This window comes from Trichechus manatus, unplaced genomic scaffold (genome assembly GCF_000243295.1).
Source record: "Trichechus manatus latirostris isolate Lorelei unplaced genomic scaffold, TriManLat1.0 scaffold00073, whole genome shotgun sequence".
In the NCBI taxonomy this organism is placed as follows: domain Eukaryota; kingdom Metazoa; phylum Chordata; class Mammalia; order Sirenia; family Trichechidae; genus Trichechus; species Trichechus manatus.
Window position 1 is genome coordinate 1,648,324 of NW_004444009.1, and position 19,179 is coordinate 1,667,502.

Below are 19,179 nucleotides of genomic sequence, written 5' to 3' on the forward strand. Positions count from 1 at the left end.
TGCAGCTATGAGGTCTGGGGAAGTTGCTCTCAGGTGTTGCAGTACAGCCTGGCTAGAAGGCGTAGAGGTATACAATGCCAGGTATTCAGGGAACATAAAGAGAAGGAAGATATAGAGAGACGAGAAACTGAGCAATGAAGAAAGACAAAAAGGGAAAAAAAAGGGAAAAGAAAACAAAACAAATTTAAAAAAAATGGAACAAGAAAGGCCCCCCCCCAAAAAAAGAAAAAAAAACAACAAAAAAAGCAATGCCCTCAGGGATTCTTCTGCATGTCTGTGGAAGCCGAGGGGGAGTCACCTTGCCATGCAGCTCCACCTGGCCAGTAAGGGCTCCCAACTCAAGAAAAGGAAAAGAAAACAAACAGTTCAAAACAAACAAAAGCCCCGGGATCCCACCAGTGCAGCAGCCCAGACCGGGAAGCAGGTCCACACTCGAACGGAGCTCCGCAGCCCCTCAGGAAGAAGCAAAGATGGCGCACGGAACCAGGTACTCGAGCGAAAGGAGGGGTGGTGGCGAGAGGCAAGGAAGATATCAAAAGAAGCAGAAAAAAAGCAACACTAGCAGCCAACAAATGGCACTCAGAGAGCCAGCTAGTGCGGACTGGTGTTTCTGGACGAGAGACTGTGTCCTTGGGAAGCAGAGGGGGCCGAGTGTGGGTGAAGAAGGGTAGAGAGTGGGAAAGCGTATATCACAAATTACTAGTGCTCTGCAGCCCCTCAGGAAGAAGCAAAGATGGCGCACGGGTAGAGGTACTCAAGCAAAAGGAGGGGGTGGTGGCAAGAGGCAAGGAAGAAATCAAAAGAAGCGGAAAAAAGCAACACCAGCAGCCAACAAATGGCACTCTGAGAGCTGCCTGTTTGGGAGTGTGGAATCCAAGCAGCCAGTGTTTCCCGGTCAAGAGACTGTGGCCGCAGGAAGCAGAGGAGGCCGAGTCGGGGTGAAGAAGTGTGGGGGGTGGGAAAGCGTATATTGCAAATTACCGGTTGTTTTGTCTCCCGCTGGACTCTCCGTGAGGCTGCTTTCTCATACCCCATTTGCTGGTCTCCGATAGGAGTCCAAGATGGCAGATCCACGCTGCGTTAGCTGGTGGGGGACCTCTGCATGAATCTCTCTTCGCTCTCCGTTCTCTGTGTTTTCTCACTCCATTTGGTGCTTGGCTGAGTTCTTCATCTCTTCATTTGATGTTTTAGGGTTTCAGGATTGTTGTATTCTCTGTTCAGCTTAGTTTTTCAGATCTTTGCTATGGAGGGACGGCGTGGTGCTTCTGCCTAGAGTGCCATTTTGCCAGAACCCCGTGGCACACTTTTTATAAACATATTATTTAATTCTCACAACTTCCCTGTGATTATGTATTACTGTCACTATTTCATAAACAGGGAACATTTTTAATGAAGTTCTGAGCACTTACATTACTCATCAGAAGTTATATACTCAGCACACAAAATCATTTAATTCCTAAAAAGCATATGCATGCCCTTTCAACTCTACATGTAAAAGTGCTTAATTATGATAGAGCTTATATGATCAATGAGAATGTATGTGTGAAGTAAGGGTTTATCCCTCTGTAGACAGTTTATCTTTCTACATCAGCGCCTCCACAAAAGACTGTGAAGCAATGTACTTAAATACCTTTCAACTCTGGAAGGTATTTCCAGAGAGCTTTGTAAAATAGAGAAAGTGGTACTTTTGCCAGGTAACTGACCTCAGGGAATATCAAACTTTTATCTGCCCTGAAGATAGACCTTAGCCATCAGAGAACACAGAAAGACTGACTAGCTTCCTGTTGTTCTACTAACAATCTTAATTTTTTTCACTAAGTGATCAATGGAACGTTTCATAGGCACAAGCTTTGCAGTCAGTCAGACCTAGGTTGGAACTTCAGCTCTGAAACTTATTAGCTGTTTGATCTCAGGCAAGTTATTCATTCTCTCCATGCCTCTCATCTGTAAAATGGAGATACAACCTTCCTCAAGAGGTTGTTATGTTGATTAAATAACGATATAGTTAAAGGGCCTACCACAGTGACTTATGGGTCATAATTCTGAATAAATGGAAGTGATGATATGCTGGGGAGATTAAAAGATGTGTAGGATATACCTCCCACTCTTGAGAAAATATGTTTGGAGAAACAGAAAATCAAAGCATAACAAGTTTAATATCAATATAAAGGATAAATAATAGTTTGCTGTAGTAATATAAGGAGCCCTGGTGGCACAGTGGTTAAAGCACTCAGCTGCTAACCAAAATGTCAGCGGTTCCAACTCACCAGCTGCTCTGCAGGAAAAAGATGTGGCAGTCTGCTTTGTAAAGATTTACAGCCTAGGAAATCCTATGGGGTGGTTCTACTCTGTCCTGTAGGGTTGCTGTGAGTCAGAATCAACTCAATGGCAGTAGGTTTGTAGTAATATAGACAATGTCAAAGACAAAAAAGATTGAGGATTTTGGATTAAATGATCTCCAGTTGTGTGCAGCTTTACCACTCCACGGTTTTAAATGAGTTATACAGGTGTAACTGCTAGAGAAGTTCAGCATATGGAGATAAAGTTGGAGGCCAGAATGGTCAGTGAAGTCTTCATGGATGGAGAAGACTGGCTTGACCTGGATCTTGAGCATGAATGGGATATGGAGAATTAAGAGGAAAGAGGGCTTTCCAGATAGATGTAATGGCATTAAACAGAAATGCAGTGGTAGAACAGAGTGAGACATACCCTGGGACAGTGACAGCACCGGTTTAATTGTAGGCATAGTGTTTGGGAAGAAAAATAGAGGAAATTAAAAAAAAAAAATTTTTTTTCAGGGATTAATCTCAAACTCAGTTATGAGTTTGAAATTAATGCTGAAGAAAATGGTGTGTTTTGGAAGGTTTATAAGCCAGAGAGTGGCAAAAGCAAACACTCTTTTCCTATGTTCCAGGTTTTCCTCAGCACCAGGAGAGGGGCTTGGATCCTGAATCGTGTAGGGGATCATGGATACCCTTTTGATGTATTGTTCTCTTCTAGACTTAATTATTTTAAGAAGAAGATTGTTAGTCAATCATTGTTAAATACACTTTTGGAAAACAAGATGAACCAAAGGTTTGACCATGAAATGTTTGGCCTAAAGCCTAAACACAGGTATGTTCCCAGGGTGGGAGTGGGGAGGTAATGGCCAAGGGGAAAGAATAAGGACTGTTCATACAGGCTGACAGTAGAGCTACCTCTACCCACACATCAAGAAAATCCACAGAATCTGAAATCATTCCTACCTGGTCCCCCACAGAAGTCCAACATCTACTGGCCTGTAGGTTTGTGGTCTGTGATTCTTCTTGGCATTTACCATTTTTTCATTTCCCCAGGTTATCAGTTCTTTTTACATGATGTCCAACAACAACAACACAATGGTAGTAGAGGGTAGTATATCATTTATTCATTCATTCATCCAGCCAACATTGAGCCCCTGTTATGAGCCAGGCATTATATTGGGCATGAGAATACAGAGACAAAAGATAATAGTAATACTTATACCAATAATAATACCTTACTCTTTTTAGGACTTACTGTATGACAAGCACAGTGCTAAATGAGTTACATTCATTATCTCATTTAATTTTCACGACAGCCATATAGGTTGGTACTATTTGTATTTAGAGAAGCTGCATAATTTGCCCAAGGTCACACAACTAGTAAATGGCAGACTCGAGAAATGGATGTTAGCTTAACATACTTGAATGAGAAGAAAGACAACAAAGTATAATATAGAAATATATGGAGTGCTGTGAGGGTATAAAGGAAGGGTCCTCACATAGCCAAGTTAAGTGAAAGAATTTCTAAAGGTTGATTTTAAATGATTTTTTTTCTCCCAACTTTTTCTTTTTGGAAATGTTCAAATCTACAAAGTGGCAAGAATAATACAATGAACACCTATATAACCTTTACCTAGATTTATGTATTGTTAACATTTTGCTATATTTGCTTTCTCTCTCTTTCTCCGAAGATAGATACATACATACATAATATTTTTTTCTGAGCCATTTGAGAGTAAGTTGCAATCATTAAGACACTGTACCCAAAATACTTCAGCATATATCACCTAAGAAAAGAGTTATTGGATATTCTCCTATATAACCATAATACAGTTAATCACATCTGGGAAATTTAACATTGATTCAGTATCTTTATCTGTTATATTGTCCATATTCAAATTTCTCCAGTTGCACTAATAATGTTCTGTATAGCTCTTTTAAAATCCAAGTTCCTGTCAAATATCACTTGCATTTAGTTTTCATATCTCTTTAGTCTCTTAATCTGGAACAATTCCCCAGCTGGTTTTTTTGTTTTGTTTTTGACATGAACTTTTTTGAAGAATCCCAAACCAATTGTTTTGCAGAATGTCTCTTAGTTTGGACTTGCATGGTTGCTTCTACATGATCATATTCAGGCTAAATATTTTTGGCACAAATACTACCAAGGTGATGTGCCCTTCTCAGTGGATCACTTCAGGAAGGTACATGATGTCAGTTCATCCTATATTAGTGATATTAAATTTGATCACTTAGATAAGATTGTATCCACCAGTTTTCTCCACTGTAAAGGTATTTTTCACTTTGAAATTCATCAGTGGGGTAATACTTTGATACTTGGTTCACCAACAACCTTCTGCACAATTATTCTAGCATCTATTTCTTTGATGGTTGTAAAATAAATTGAGGCTTTATGGAGTAATAGGAAATAGCCAAACAAATAGAGTAGCATCTCAATTACAAGCACAGAGTCTCGGAGTGGCAAAAAAATTGTGTTATGCTCCTAGACCTGCACATAGTTGGGTATGGTTAGACTATATGGCACGGGTGGAAGAGTGGTTGAAGAATACATCATCTCCAGGCTCATCAGGCAGGTATGTGAAAACCTTTATATGTTATGCTCAATAAAAAATTATGGAGTGAAGGTACTACAAAGTCATTGAAATTTTTTAAGCAGGTGAGTGACATAATGATAAATACATTTCTAGAACAACCAGTTTGAAAATGGTGTGGAAGATATAGATTGGAGGGGAATGGGCAGGAGGCCCTAAAGACAATTCTAATAGTCCAGGTAAAAAAATTCTGGGGACCTAAGCCAAGGTAGGAGCCCTGGTGATGCAGTGGTTAAGAGCTCGGCTGCTAACCAAAAGGTCGGCAGTTCAAATCCACCAGCTGCTCCTTGGAAACCCTGTGGGTCAGTTCTCTGTCCTAGAGTCTCTATGAGTCAGAATCAACTCGACAGCAATGGGTTTTGGAAGCAAAGGTAGTATCGATGGGGAGTAGATAAGACTACTCTGTGGATGTTAAGGGGAGAAAGAGAAAAGCCTTGATGACTCAAATATAACACTCACAGTTTTGTGGCTTGAGCAACTATGTGGATGGTGGTACTGGTAGTAGTGAAAAGGGGTAGATTTGGAGAGAAAGATGAAATCATGAGGTTGGGATGCAGAACAGAATCTATGCCTAAAGGTTTTAGATTTAAAGTACAACTAAATGCAACAAACTAGTAATAGTTGTTTAAACACAACATGTTCCTGAGGCTAGACCAGCTCTGTTCAGTTGTGATAGGCTGAGGATTCTGAAAGTCTAGGACCTTAGGATCCAAGGATTCAGACTGCTTTTTAGAAAGATCCAAGACAATGGAAACTCTGCCTTATTTTTTGGTATCCTTTTCCTATGGTATCCCTAGGATATACTACTTAACAGGCCTAAAGTATCCTGAGGAAATTCATAGAAATCCATTTTGATATAAATTCTAAAATCCTAGGCTGTGTAACCCTGGGAAAATCACTCAACTTCTCTAGGCCTCAGTTTCCTCATCTATAAAACGTGGATGATGACACCTGTCCTGCCTCCTTCATGTGGTTTGTGTGAGAGTCAAATAATATGTGTAAAAGCAATTTATAAACTGTAGATTGCTATACACATGTAATTTATTATACAGTTTGGAAAATGATGGTCTAAATTTAGCTGTTCGGCTTTTGCAACTGGAAATGAGATTGAACAGAATTCTGATAGTCTAGTTCTGCTTGACTAATTGATATGTGGATAGAAACTATTGGCCTGTAGCTTTATCATATCACTGAGAACATTACTGTTCCCTGAGAAACTATACATGTACTCCTCAAATAAGGCCCTTTTTTCCTTCATTCCTCCAACACTCTTCCTTTTAATGCCATCCAGGGTCCAGCCTCTGCTCTCAGATACTGACCTGTGCCCAGCTTATATAAACTAGATCTTTCTAAAATTTCATGGATACACCAAAGGGGTGATCACTGGAATATTGTTTAACTACCTCTGCCAAAGCAGAATTTTACTTTCAATGGTACTGATTTTTGTTCTCTTAAATGATCTCTCTCTTTTCTCCTTCTCTTGGTCCTTATCAAAACTCACAGAGCTCTGAGTCAACATCCAACAATAAATGATGACCTGCCAAATCATATAATTTCTGGCTTGGTGAAAGTGAAAGGAGATGTGAAGGAATTCACAGAGACAGCTGCCATATTTGAAGATGGCTCCAGAGAGGATGACGTTGATGCTGTTATTTTTGCCACAGGCTACAGCTTTTCCTTTCCTTTTCTTGATGACTCTGTCAAAGTGGTCAAAAACAAGATATCCCTGTATAAAAAAGTCTTCCCTCCTAACCTGGAAAAGCCAACTCTTGCAATTATAGGCCTGATCCAGCCCTTGGGAGACATTATGCCCATTTCAGAGCTCCAAGGACGCTGGGCCACACAAGTATTTAAAGGTAAGTGACCATGCAAGTTGATTACCCAGTAACTTGGTGGTGTGTTTAGTTCTGTTTATGCACGTGCTTTTAAATAGCTAGAGACAGTATGTATAATTATAACAGTGCCTGGCACAAAGTTAGTGCTCCAAAATTAATTTTTGAGTGAATCTAAAGTAGTCATTTATAACCATAGCCATACATTAGTACCACCTGGGAAATTTTTTCCAGGTAGGCATGTTTTGGCCCCATCTCTGGGGATGCTTACTTGGTTAAGTCTGGGATGAGGCTGGGCATAAGACTTTTAGAAAAATGCTTCTCAGAAACATGCTCCTCAGTGTGCATTCCAGATTAGAATCTCCGATCCAGATTTTAGACCAAAACCAGTTGCCATCGAGTTGACTCTAACTCATAGTGACCTCATGTGTGTCAAAGTAGAACTGTGCTCCATAGAATCTTTAATGCTTATTTTTCAGAAGTAGATCACCATGCCTTTCTTCCAAGGCAACACTGGGTGAACTCTAACCTGCAACCTTTTGGTTAGAAGCCAAGCACGTTAAACATTTGCACCACCCAGGGATTCTTAGATTTTATTAGACAAGTGATACAGATTTGTGAAACAAAAGAATTTCTTTTTTTTTTTCATTACAGATAGAGAAATTTAAATATAGAAATGATGTGACTTGATTTCAGACAATTAAGGCATGGTTGGAGGCTAGTCTAGAATATAGAAGACTAAAACCTCTCGAATTCTCACTTTCTCCTCATATATCTCTTTTTTCAGTTTTGGTAGCTAGGAGTACATGAGAAAAAGACTTTGGGGTTTGGGATAGTAGTCTCAATATGAGTCAGCGGTATCTAGCATCATTAAAAAATTATAGTCCTAAACAACTGTGTTCTCTAAGCTGGTTAGACAACACCCAAAGATGTTTTAAAAGTGAAACTGGAGTGCGTTAAAAGAAGAGAGACCAGAATGGTTAAGGAATTTGAAAACATCATTTTAAGGTACAACTGAAGGCTTTGAAAATGTTTTGCCTAGAGAAGATAAAATTCAGTGGAGACGTGAGAGAGTTCCCCTCAAATATTTCAAGGGATATCCCATGGAAGAAGGATGAGATTTGCTCAGTGCAGCTTTAGCATTAAAGGACAGAACCAGAATCAAGAAGTGAAACCTTGAGGGATACGCAACGTCACCTCAATAAAATGTCACCTCTTTTTCTGTCAGCCAGTGCCCATTTCAAGATGTAATAGGCTGCCTCTGAAATTGTGAAGAATTCAAGCAAAATAGGAAAAGGATGCCAAATGGCTGGATGGACATTTGGGAAGGAAGTATGGAGTAGATTCAAGCCTCAAAATAGGGGGAAACCAGATGACTTTTAAGGTCCCTTCCAGCCCTATTTAGTAGATTATGTACTCCTTGAGAGTACTGGACTACCAATCAAGTGCAAATAACCCATTAGACTGGCTTAATTCTAGTCATATTAAATGGATCTTTTAACTGGGTCAGTTAAGTAAGAGGATAAAGATGCATTAAAATAGGCCACAGTATCTTACTATACCTTAAATAACTGGAACTCTTTTCCAAGACCAAGTGAACTGTTGAACGGAACAGGGAAAATGAATATTTGGAAGAGTCTGCATTACTGCTGTGAGATTAGGGGATCCTAGGGGAAATGTACCTAAACAATTGGCCAAGAGCCCAGATTCCTATACTAGCAGAAGCCTAGTGTGAATTCCTCTAGCTTTCTTCTAACATCTGGAAGGTAGGAATCTTCAGAAGAATCTCTATAACTTTACCAAAATTCCAACAGGAACCCTGAGCTTTTTGTTCTGTCCATGACCTTCTTTTCTACCTTCAAATTCTTGCCTTTCTCATCCTTGAAATCTACCTTTACTGTGCCAAGTTTTAAAACCTCAAGGTTAGCTAGTTTCTCCCATTCTTTCATACCTTCCCAACTCAGCCTGTTCTCTTCCCTGGCCTATCCTTCCTCTGCCAAGCCCCATTTTGCCTTCTTACTCTGTTCTCTGGAACCATAGTTCTCTTGTCAAGAAAATAGTCCACCCTTTTCTAGAACACTGAACCTACTTCCTTGTCTTAACTGAAACCTTATTTTCTTTTTTCTTTGCCTCTTATACAGTCCTCTCAAGAACCTTGCAAGTGTTCTACTTTCTTTCAGCAACTTTCTTTCCTTGAAAACCAAATCAAGTTATATCAACTCTCTGGATAATTATGTCTTAGCATATTATTCAAGTTCCTCCACAAATTGGATACAGCTTACTCTTTCAGACCTGTCTTTCTCGAATCTTTACTGTACATCCTACAGTCTAGATGCTCTGGATGACTTAACCACTGATCGGCAAACACAACATGGGCTCTTGCACCTCTGTGCCTTTGCTTCTGTTTCTCTCTGCTTGGTATGTCCTTCTTTTACTCATTATTTGTATAAAGAAAGCCTACACATATTTCCTCCTACCCCTTGTAGCATATTGAAAACTCTTTAAATAAAGAAATTGTGTTTATTCACCTTTGTAAACCAAGCACAGACCAGTGCCTAGTGCATTGTTGTTCATTGCCATATAGTTGGCTCTGACTTGTGGTGACTTTATAACAGAACAAAACGTTGCCCAGTCCTAATACATGTCTGTTCAATAAAATGCCAGTTTAGTTCTGAGGTAAACTCTACAATAGAAACTCCTTCTCTGAGGGTTTCAGCTTATGAAATACATTAGCCAATTTCCAGTCATGTTAAAAGACTTGACTGAACTGGAAGAGCAGAATGACAGCCACAACTCTCTTCTCTTGTAACATTATCTTTACACCAATATATGCAGGAGCAAGTTAGGATTCGAGAAAGTCAGGATTACACATATCCAACCCTCCTTACACCTGACAGCCAACTGAAAGTCCTACTACAGTTATAATTCAGGCTCTCTTCCTTCCCGCCTGGTCTTGGAACCTTTGGGAAATCTCTGAACTTCACCATTCTTCAGCTAACATGTATTGACCCCTTAGTATGTGCCAAGGCCTGCACTAGATGCTGAAGATAAAAATATGACCAAAATGCAAATCCTTGTTATGGGGCTCAGAGTCAAACAACGAAGAGACACAAGTAACCAGACATTTAATGTATTCATTCATTCAACGGATATTTACTACATCCTAAACAAGTGCTCCAATAACCATGTAGAGGTGCTGCTCTGGTAGCAGTGAGAAATAAGCACCTAATTCTCCTTAGAGATGAGCCCTGGTGGTGCAGAGGTTAAAGCGCTTGGCTGCCAACCCAAAGGTCAGCGGTTGGAACCCACTAGCCGCCCTGCGGGAGAAAGATTTGGCAGTCTGCTTCCATAAAGATTTACAGCCTTGGAAACCCTATAGGGCTTTTACTCTGTCCTACAGTGTCACTCTGAGTCAGAATTGACTCCACAGCCACGGGTTGGGTTTGGTTTGGTTTAGTTTAGTTCTCCCTAGAGGAACTGGAGAAGTTCATCGGTCAATCCTCAGCTACATCTTAAAGGATGAGTAAGAGTTTGGCAAAAGGACAAGGAAATACTGACCATAACAGGGAGACAAACAATCCATAATATTTATGCAAAGTCAGAGAAAAATGACAGAACAAGTTTCAGGAACTATAAGTAGTCCAGAATGCTGGAAGGTAACATAAGAATTAAGGAAAATGAAGCTAGAGATATTCCTGGAGGCAAAATGAAGAAAATCCCTGGGTGCCCTGCAAGAAGTTTGCATTCAGTGTAGGCAATAGAGAACCACTGAAAGGTTTTAACTGGGAGATAAGAAGTCAGATCAGATTTGCAATTCAGAAGATGTGTCAGAGGTGTGAAATGGGAATAGGTCAGTTAAAAGCCTATGGTAAAAGTACAGTTAAGACATGATGAGGGTATTAAACTAAGGTAACGACAATCTAAATGAATAGGAGACAAACTTAAATGAACTTTAGCAGGTAGATTGGAAAGGATTTGGTGACAGAATGTATGTTGGGTATGACAGGAAAAACAGAATCTACTCAGATGCTGCTGCCATTAATTTAAACTGGGAATATAAGATGGGGAGCAAGATAGGGAGGGAGGGAGTCGAGAAATAATAATACGTGTCGAAACAAGGAAACACTGCAAGAACAGTGTTAATGAATTAGAGAGCACTGCACCACAGGGTATTGTATATATCTCTATCTATAGATTTTTCTTTCTTAATTTTTTTTTTTTTTTGTGAATTAGCTCTCACAGCCTAGAACTACCTCCTCTTCCATAATGTTTCTAGTTAATAGAAGGAAGATTTATGGTTTTACTATGAGCAATAATTTGGAAATCAACTCTCAGTGTGTTCGTTGAGCATCTCAAGAGACCTGTGATTAATCTCAAATGAAGCATGTCAATGTTTCCTCATTGATTTATGAACATAAGTAATAACTCCCATGGCTAAAATGAGAAAAAACACATGGCAAAACCCAGAAGGCTATTTCTTGAGTGTTGAATTTCTGAGTCCCATATTTTTAGAGGAATGTACCAGGATAGTTAGTAGAGTGTGCCCAGAGAAAGGCAATCAGACTGGCAGAGAATGTACAACCTGTTACATTGGGAACTAGTACTGTTTAGTCTGATAATGGGAATGTTTAGAGGAGTTTATGACAGTTTTCAAATGTTTCAAGGGTAGTCATTTGTTAAGATTAGACTCTGTGGCTCCAGGATTATAAATAATAATAATGTTTGTTGAATAATCTCTGAGAGTCGAAACAAAGTTAAAACAATGCTGGAGATGTGTTAGTCAATCATACAATTCTTGAGTTGGACAGCATACAGCATGTGACTGGGTATTGTACCTAAGATGAGGCTGTTTGGGGTATTTATAGTCCAAGCAAAAAGAAAGCCAGGGAAGTCCAAACGGTTTCAGTGAGTCTTTTGGATATTTATTAAAATATCTCTTGAAATTCTTTCTCCCTCAGAATTGTGTTTGGCTAAGAAAACAAACGATGCAGGTCTTGAGTGGGGAGGTCAGAGCCTACCAAGCAGGCTTTTATATAACCAGGCATCTGTTTTTCTGGAATGCAGGAATTAAAGAACAGAAACTGTTGATAACACACAAATCTACAGAAACAAGCTAACTACTCTTTCTAAGAGTTAGGTTACTTATTCTCTTAAACTTTTGCCCTGTGAAACCAGGTAGCAGCCATGCTCTTCCAGCTGGGCTTAATGACTCCATGTTGTTTTTAGCTTCCACAGCCACATGTTCTAGCAACATCTCCTCAGAGGGTAATAAGATCTCCATCACCAGAGAAGTTTAAGCAGTAATGAGATAACCACTTGACTAGAATATTTGTAGAGAGAAGGCTTATATTAGGTAAGGTATATTCCCATTCTGAAATTCTGTGTTATAGAGCTTTATGGAGTACCACCTTAGGGTTGGGATGTGGCTAAAATTTTCTACATGAAAAAATGCCTAGAAATCTAGGCATAAGGCTAATTGTTTCAGCTCAGCATTGTTTATATTGACTTAAATACTGTTCTTTGTCTGACTAAGTCTCTGGTATTAAATTCCTAGTGCTGGAAATGTTTGTGTATCAGTGATTAAATTTATCTGTCAAGATTGGGTATTATGAGTTGTTCTTGGCCTTAAACTCCAACCTCATCAAATAAAAAAGTTTAGTTGGTGAGACTTATCTTCCATAGGACTTTAGGCATAAGATGTGATTAAGAATTCAGTTTTACTTCCTTCTCTTGTGCTATACTCTGTGTTATTACAAGTGCAGATGTGTTTGCCCATCCCACTGCCCTTTACTTTGTTCTTCATTTTTCATATATTTTTAAAGGCATTTATCATTTCCACATGCCCATATTTTATTTCCCACTTGAAAGACTATGTTAAGGAGGAGGCAGGTACTGGTTGGAAGGCAGAGTGGGGGAAATATCTTCCAAAGACAAAGTAGAATAGAACAGAATAGAGTGAATTGTAAACTCCTTGAGTACAAAAAACTATCCTGTATTTCACTGAATTCTTCATAGCATAGTAATTTTTAACAGAATTATTGTTCCCAGTGAGGTCATTGTATACGTAAAATTTTAACTTTTGTCTTTAGGGCTAAAGACATTGCCTTCACAAAGTGAAATAATGGCAGAAATATCTAAGGCTCAAGAGGAAATAGAAAAAAGGTAAGAAACTCTCCCAGGTAGATACGTCGTTAATTTTTCACCTATCGCTTAATAAAAGCACTGTACTATACTATATTTAGCTTCCTTATGTTAGTTAAGGATTTAGGTTATATTTTGAAAGAAAATGAAATAATTTGTGATAATGTTATGGTGAAATAGCAGCAGTAGCAGTGCTTTGAATATATATGGGAAAAAAAAGGAGACGCTTAGGAAGAGTGTTTAAAATTCTATGTTTAGGTCCTAAAAGAAAAGTCGAGTAGTAGAAAGAGCACGTGGAGGGAAAATCAGATATATTATTTTGCTAGTGGAGCTGCCAGAGAAAGAAAGACTGATATGAAATTAATGAAAGAGTGATACAAAATTATGATCGAATTACAAGTCTGTAGGTAGATTTACAAATCTGTTCGGCAGTGGCCACTTGGCTGGCTGTCATCATGTGACAGCACATTCAGTCACAGTGGCTCATGGAATGAAGAGTCCACATGAGTGGGGAAGGGGATAACATCAGCCAGCTGCTTAGTACTTGGCTGAACACATTAATCACAATCTGAATTTCAGAACTTGAACTCAATCACCAGATGATTTTTATTTGGACAAAGTGGGAGTTAGTGATAAATTACTGAGTTTTTGTGGAAAAGTGAGAGGCACAATCACTACAGGCCCAAAGAGGTGGTTTTCTTCAATTGATTATATCAATAATCTCTCCTCTGTCTGCAAGGGGGAGAAAGAAAGTTTTTATTCAACCTTGTTACCCTTTCCAGGTCCTCTCCTATTTTCCTCTCTCCTTTCACTGCCAAACTTAAATATTCTAAATTAAATGTTCTAAATTCTCAGTCTTTGCTCCTTCTTAATCCCCTTACACTGTAATTTCCATCTTTATTCCTTAAACTACTCTTTTGAAGGTCATCCATGACAAACTTCATTTTCATTCTTTTTATTATTTGGTATTTTTAAACATTTCTTCCTTCATACAGTGCTTTTTTCTCTTGCTTTCCTGGCACTAAATTATCCTATTTCAACTTGCCTCCTTTATTTCATTTGATTTATTTTTGTCTAACCACCTTCTGACTGTGAGCAGTCCCCAAGGATATAATTTAACCTTTATTGAGGGTCCATTATGTACACACATTGTGATGTGTTTTATAGCCATGAGCTTATTTAATCCTCATAATAACTGTGCAATGCAGGTTCTAGTGAACTTCCTGTGAAACTTTTCACGAGTAATGCAGCTCTTTACTCTCTATTATATGATAAATAAATGCATGCCTGCAAACCCTTGACCCAATATGACATCTATAAATGAAGACTCTCAATTTCTTTCTTGTCTTACCTTCTCTTCTAAACTCTAGTTCCATCTCAATAAATTCCTACTTGGCCATCTATTGGTCCATCTAGGATTCCATCTTAACCAATTTTACCCTCAAATTTATTTTCTATCATCTTTTTCCTATCCTTGTTTTTTGATTCCTTTAGTAAACCTATCCAATCTCAATTAGCTTGACTTGGCTTTTCTCTTATTGCCTTTCTGACCCACTATTCTTTATTTTCATTATAGAAAGCTAACTATGAAAGTCACCACTTAGCTCCCCAAATCCCACTCCCTGTGCACAGGTAATCACAGTCATCACTGTTACCACATTTTTCCCCCTTAAAGAGACCTCTTTACTGTTCAAATCTGCACTTGGTGGAATCATTCCATATGGCTCCATCTGGAGGACTACTCCCTCTTTGGAGATAAATCATCTTCCCCCCTCCTCTCAGGATTCCAAGTTAACTTCAGCCCTGGGAAGTTTGCTTCGTAGACCTCACCACCACTGCCCTCATTAAAAAAAATTAAGAATCCCACACTTACAGTGATTTAGAGAAGATTTTTTGTGGTTGGTTGTCTCTTTCTGATAACATCAGAGTCCTCTGTAACTGGATCTGCCTCTCCATATTCATTCTTGCTTTCCACACATGCCTCTTCTAGTGCCCACAGATATTCCTTGCTCATATCATACTTATCAGTCTTAGAAGAAATACAAACAGAAGTGAGGATGGTGAGACTTCGATTCGCTTACTTTAGACCTACCATCAGGAAGGACCAATCGCTAGAAAAGGACATCATGATTGGTAAAGCAAAGCATCGGTGAAAATGGGGAAAACCTTTCATGAGATGGATTGACACAATAGCCACAACAATGGGCTCAAACATATCAATGATCATGAAGATGGTGCAGGAATGGGCAACATTTTGTTCAGTTATACGCAAGGTCACCATGAGTTGGAGCTGAACTCAGTGGCAACTAACAACAGTTCTACACTTATTCCTGCTTTACTCCTTCCCTCTGCTGTTCCCCTGAAATATAATACTTTCCTCTTTGTTCTCAGAATATGTGTATCTTCCACATTCTTCAAGGCCCTAGCTATTATAGTTCTCTTTTAACTACCCCCTCTTTCTATTTTGCAGTCTAAAACTACCAAGAGTCTTACATTCCCCTCTGCTTCGTGTGTATCAGGTGTATCTCCTCTACTAGGTTATAAGCTAATTGAGGACAGAGACAATATATTTTTTCTCTGTTTTCCATAGCTCTTAGCCCAATATTGAGTCAATAGCAAGCACTCTGCAAGTACTGATTGAGTGAGTGGTTTATTAAACTGTTAATAAGTGATTGCTTCTATCTCCTCTGCTTTAGGTATGTGGAGAGTCAATGCCATACTATTCAGGGAGACTATGTAGATACCATGGAAGAACTTGCTGATCTGGTGGGAGTCGGGCCCAATCTGCTGTCCTTGGCCTTCACTGATCCCAAGATGGCATTACAGTTATTATTGGGACCCTGTACTCCAATCCATTATCGTCTACAGGGCCCTGGAAAATGGGATGGAGCACGAAAAGCTATTCTCACTACAGAAGATCGTATCAGGAAGCCTATGATGACAAGAGTAGTTGAAAGGAATAACTGTATGACCTCAACAGTGACAATGTTCAAGGTTATGCTGGCTGTTGCTTTCTTTGCTATAATTATAGCCTATTTTCAGCTGTCCCATTGTCATTGCCCCTGCTTTCACTGGGAAGCTAGTTCTAAATACCTTCAGAACTTGAAGAAATTGAAAAATTCTCAGTCACATTGCACAGAAATCCTACTTTTCTTTTTCTTTCCATAGCATTAATCCTCTTTCCTTTTTCCCTATAATAAAATCCCCAGTTTTTCATTCAGATTGACCCACCTCCCTTCCTCTCAAGACCCATCACTTTTTCCTTCCAGTAATCCTTAGACAGTGAGCTCAGGGACTCTTTTAGTCACCGTATATGTCCTTAGCAGAGTTCTTGACATATGGGAGGTGCTTAATAAATGTTTGTTGTTGGTTATCAAATACTGTGGTGGGGAGCATAAGTCAGCATCTGTGTAAGAACTGGCTGACTCCATGTAACTCTGCTTCTAATGGATTTGGTTTTCTATTAGAAACTCGATTTGTTTGTTTTTAATCTTGTAGCTAAATGTATGTTTCCTGAGAGATGAGAAATCATGGTCATATAAAAAACAAAACGCCCATTGCCATCAGGTTGATCTGACTCATAGCAACCCTATAGGATAGAGCAGAACTACCCCATAGGGTTTCCAAGGAGCAGCTGTTAGATTTGAACTGCTGACCTTTTGGTTAGCAGCCAAGCTCTTAACCACTGTGCCACCAGGGCTCCTTAGTCATATAGCAGTTGTATATAACTGAAATAAGAGGTAGACTTCAGACACTGTTTCATTTGCTGTTCCCTACCACCACCACAAATTCCTAGTTGCCGAGTCAGCTCCAACTCATGGCAACCCCATGTGTATCAAAGTAAAACTGTAGAAGTGTTTTCAATAGCTGATTATTTGGAAGTAGATCACCAGGCCTTTCTTCTCAGGTGCCTCTGGATAGACTCAAACCTCCAACTTTTCTGTTAGCTGCTGAGCCCGTTAACCTTTTGTACCACCCAGGGACTCCTGCGTTCCCTAGTGTACCTGATGTTTACCCTAGCAACACAACTTTATTTCTCAATGAAGAAAAACTACCTTCAACTTTCTACATTCACAGGTCATTCTAATCATCTAGCATCTGCCAATAGGTTCAACTTGGTTGAGAAACTTGGGATTTTAAATTAGCTGTCCTTTCTGTTTTGAACTCTAATTTTCCATATTCAGGATCCAAGAAGACTTAACCTTAAGAAGTATGATAAGTAGCTGCCAACTGTTGTAGTGTGGCCTAATATGATTTGATTTGCTTCCCTTCTCCCTTGCTTTTCCCGCCCTCATCCCTTTCCCTGAATGAAGTATAAGTAATGAATATTCAAAGAGGTCATTTATGTATGTTAAAAAAAAAAAGGAAACTGAGGCCCAGATCGACAGATTCCTCTGAGTGCATAGGAAATTTCACAGACGTCACTGACAAATGTAGAATATACCTAAGAACAGATAAACAGAAACAAAGGAGACACAGTGGAGATACAGTGATCATAAAATAATGCAAACCCTCCTTCTTGACATCTGTTAACCATTAACTCGCTTGAAATTTACCTTGCAAAGAATTTAACCTTACCCAAAGTAACCTGGCTTTCACCTTTGTTTCCAGAGAAGATAATTCTAAACCTTTGGAGTTTCTGGAGTAATTGAGATCTCTTTATTGCGCAAATGAATGGAAGCTGGCCAGGCCACAAAGACTACCAGGTAGCCCCAGGAAGGAAAAGGAGCATGATTCAATTATGTTAAATTTCGCCAACTGGTTAATCTTCTACTTCGTAGTCCTCGCTTTTCTTCTTAAAAGCTTGTAACTAATCTACACTGAGCCCTCATATTTTTCAAAAGGAGAGGTCTCCCTGTATGCATATAGATTAACTGCTTGAATACACCCTAAATGCTGTTATTTCTTTGTGCTTTGATTATTTTGACGTGTATTAATTTAGAGTTGTTATTAACTAAGCGTATGGGCATTCTGCTTATTTTTCTTACATCATCCAGTGTAATTCTGAAACAGAGAGCAAACGAAATGGAAAGCAAGGACTTGGGTTTGTGTCCCAGCATTGCTGCCAATTCTGTTTTCTCATTTTTAGAAGTTTTGTAGTTCTTGTCTCACCAAGAAGTTACCTAAGTGTCAGCTGTCAGACACACTGAATTCCATGAAGAAAGGTACTAAAAGCACCAGCCGGGTGTATATTCATCAAGATCTATTGTGCAATATGTTAATAAATTTTGGGATTGCTGCCTAGTACTTAACAGCAGGATAAATTTGAACAACTGAAAGAAAAACATAAGAAATTATAATGTTTCCTAATATAAATATACATAAGAGAACCAGAAATACGAGAACTACAACTTTCTCTTAATCATGTATCTATTGGACACTTGGCTGCCATTTGGCCTAATTTACCTGTGGAGATGCCTTTTGAGAAATACAGAATTGTTATTACATTTTAGGTCCTCTTCCTCCTGTAATCCTTGTATGATACTGAAGATTTATTATCTACTAAAATAGATCTAAAAATACCAAAAACCAAAGCCACTGCAGTCGAGTCGATTCCGACTCATAGTGACCCCTTAGGGTTTCCAACGCTATAAATCTCTATGGAAGCAGACTGCCACATCTTTCTCCGGTGGAGCAGCTGGTGGGTTCAAACCACGGACATTCTGGTTAGCAGCCGAGCACTTTAACCACTGCACCACCAGGGCACCTTAAAATAGACATAGTATCTATTAATTTAGAGATTACTTTAGTTCAAAAGTAAATTGAAGGTCAGGTACTTCTTTTTCATTGTCACCTTTCAGCATGTAAATTTGTCAAATTAACAATCCTTTTATAATTTGTAACTGATCAGCAATAAATACTCCAGTTTCCTTTTTATTATTATTTTAAATAATATTATGTTTTTGGTGAAAGTTTACACAGCAAATTACGTTCCCATTTGACAATTTCTAAACAAATTGTTCAGTGACATTAGTTATATTTTTCAGTGTGTCAGCATTCTCTTTAACTGCATTCTGGTTGTTCCATTTTTAGTACTCTATAGTTTCCCTGCCCCCTTATCTTCTCATCTTAGCTTTAGAGTAATTGTTGACCTTTTGGTCTCATATAGATGGATTTTTAATGGAGTACCATACTCACAGATACTACCCTTAATTTTGTGTGCCAATCAGTTATTTTGCTAAAAGGTGAACTCGGGATAGTTTTGGTTCAAGGTTTAAAGAATATCTCAGGACTATAGTCTCAGGGAGTCTGCTAGGCCCAACTAGTCAAGTAAGTCTGGACTTTTTAAGAATTTGAATTTTGTTCCACATTTTT

At 38.9% G+C, this 19,179-nt stretch overlaps 1 protein-coding gene across 1 annotated transcript in view; it reads left to right on the forward strand.

The window, feature by feature from the left end:
* FMO5 (flavin containing dimethylaniline monoxygenase 5) overlaps positions 1-18,479 on the forward strand; it is a 45,901-nt gene extending 27,422 nt beyond the window's left edge. Inside the window, 4 exon segments of the mRNA XM_023734849.1 lie at positions 2,915-3,114; positions 6,395-6,747; positions 12,813-12,885; positions 17,476-18,479. Of these exon segments, the coding sequence (XP_023590617.1) occupies positions 2,915-3,114; positions 6,395-6,747; positions 12,813-12,885; positions 17,476-17,512 (663 nt within the window). The 3' untranslated portion in view covers positions 17,513-18,479.
* The last annotated feature ends 700 nt before the right edge of the window (positions 18,480-19,179 follow it).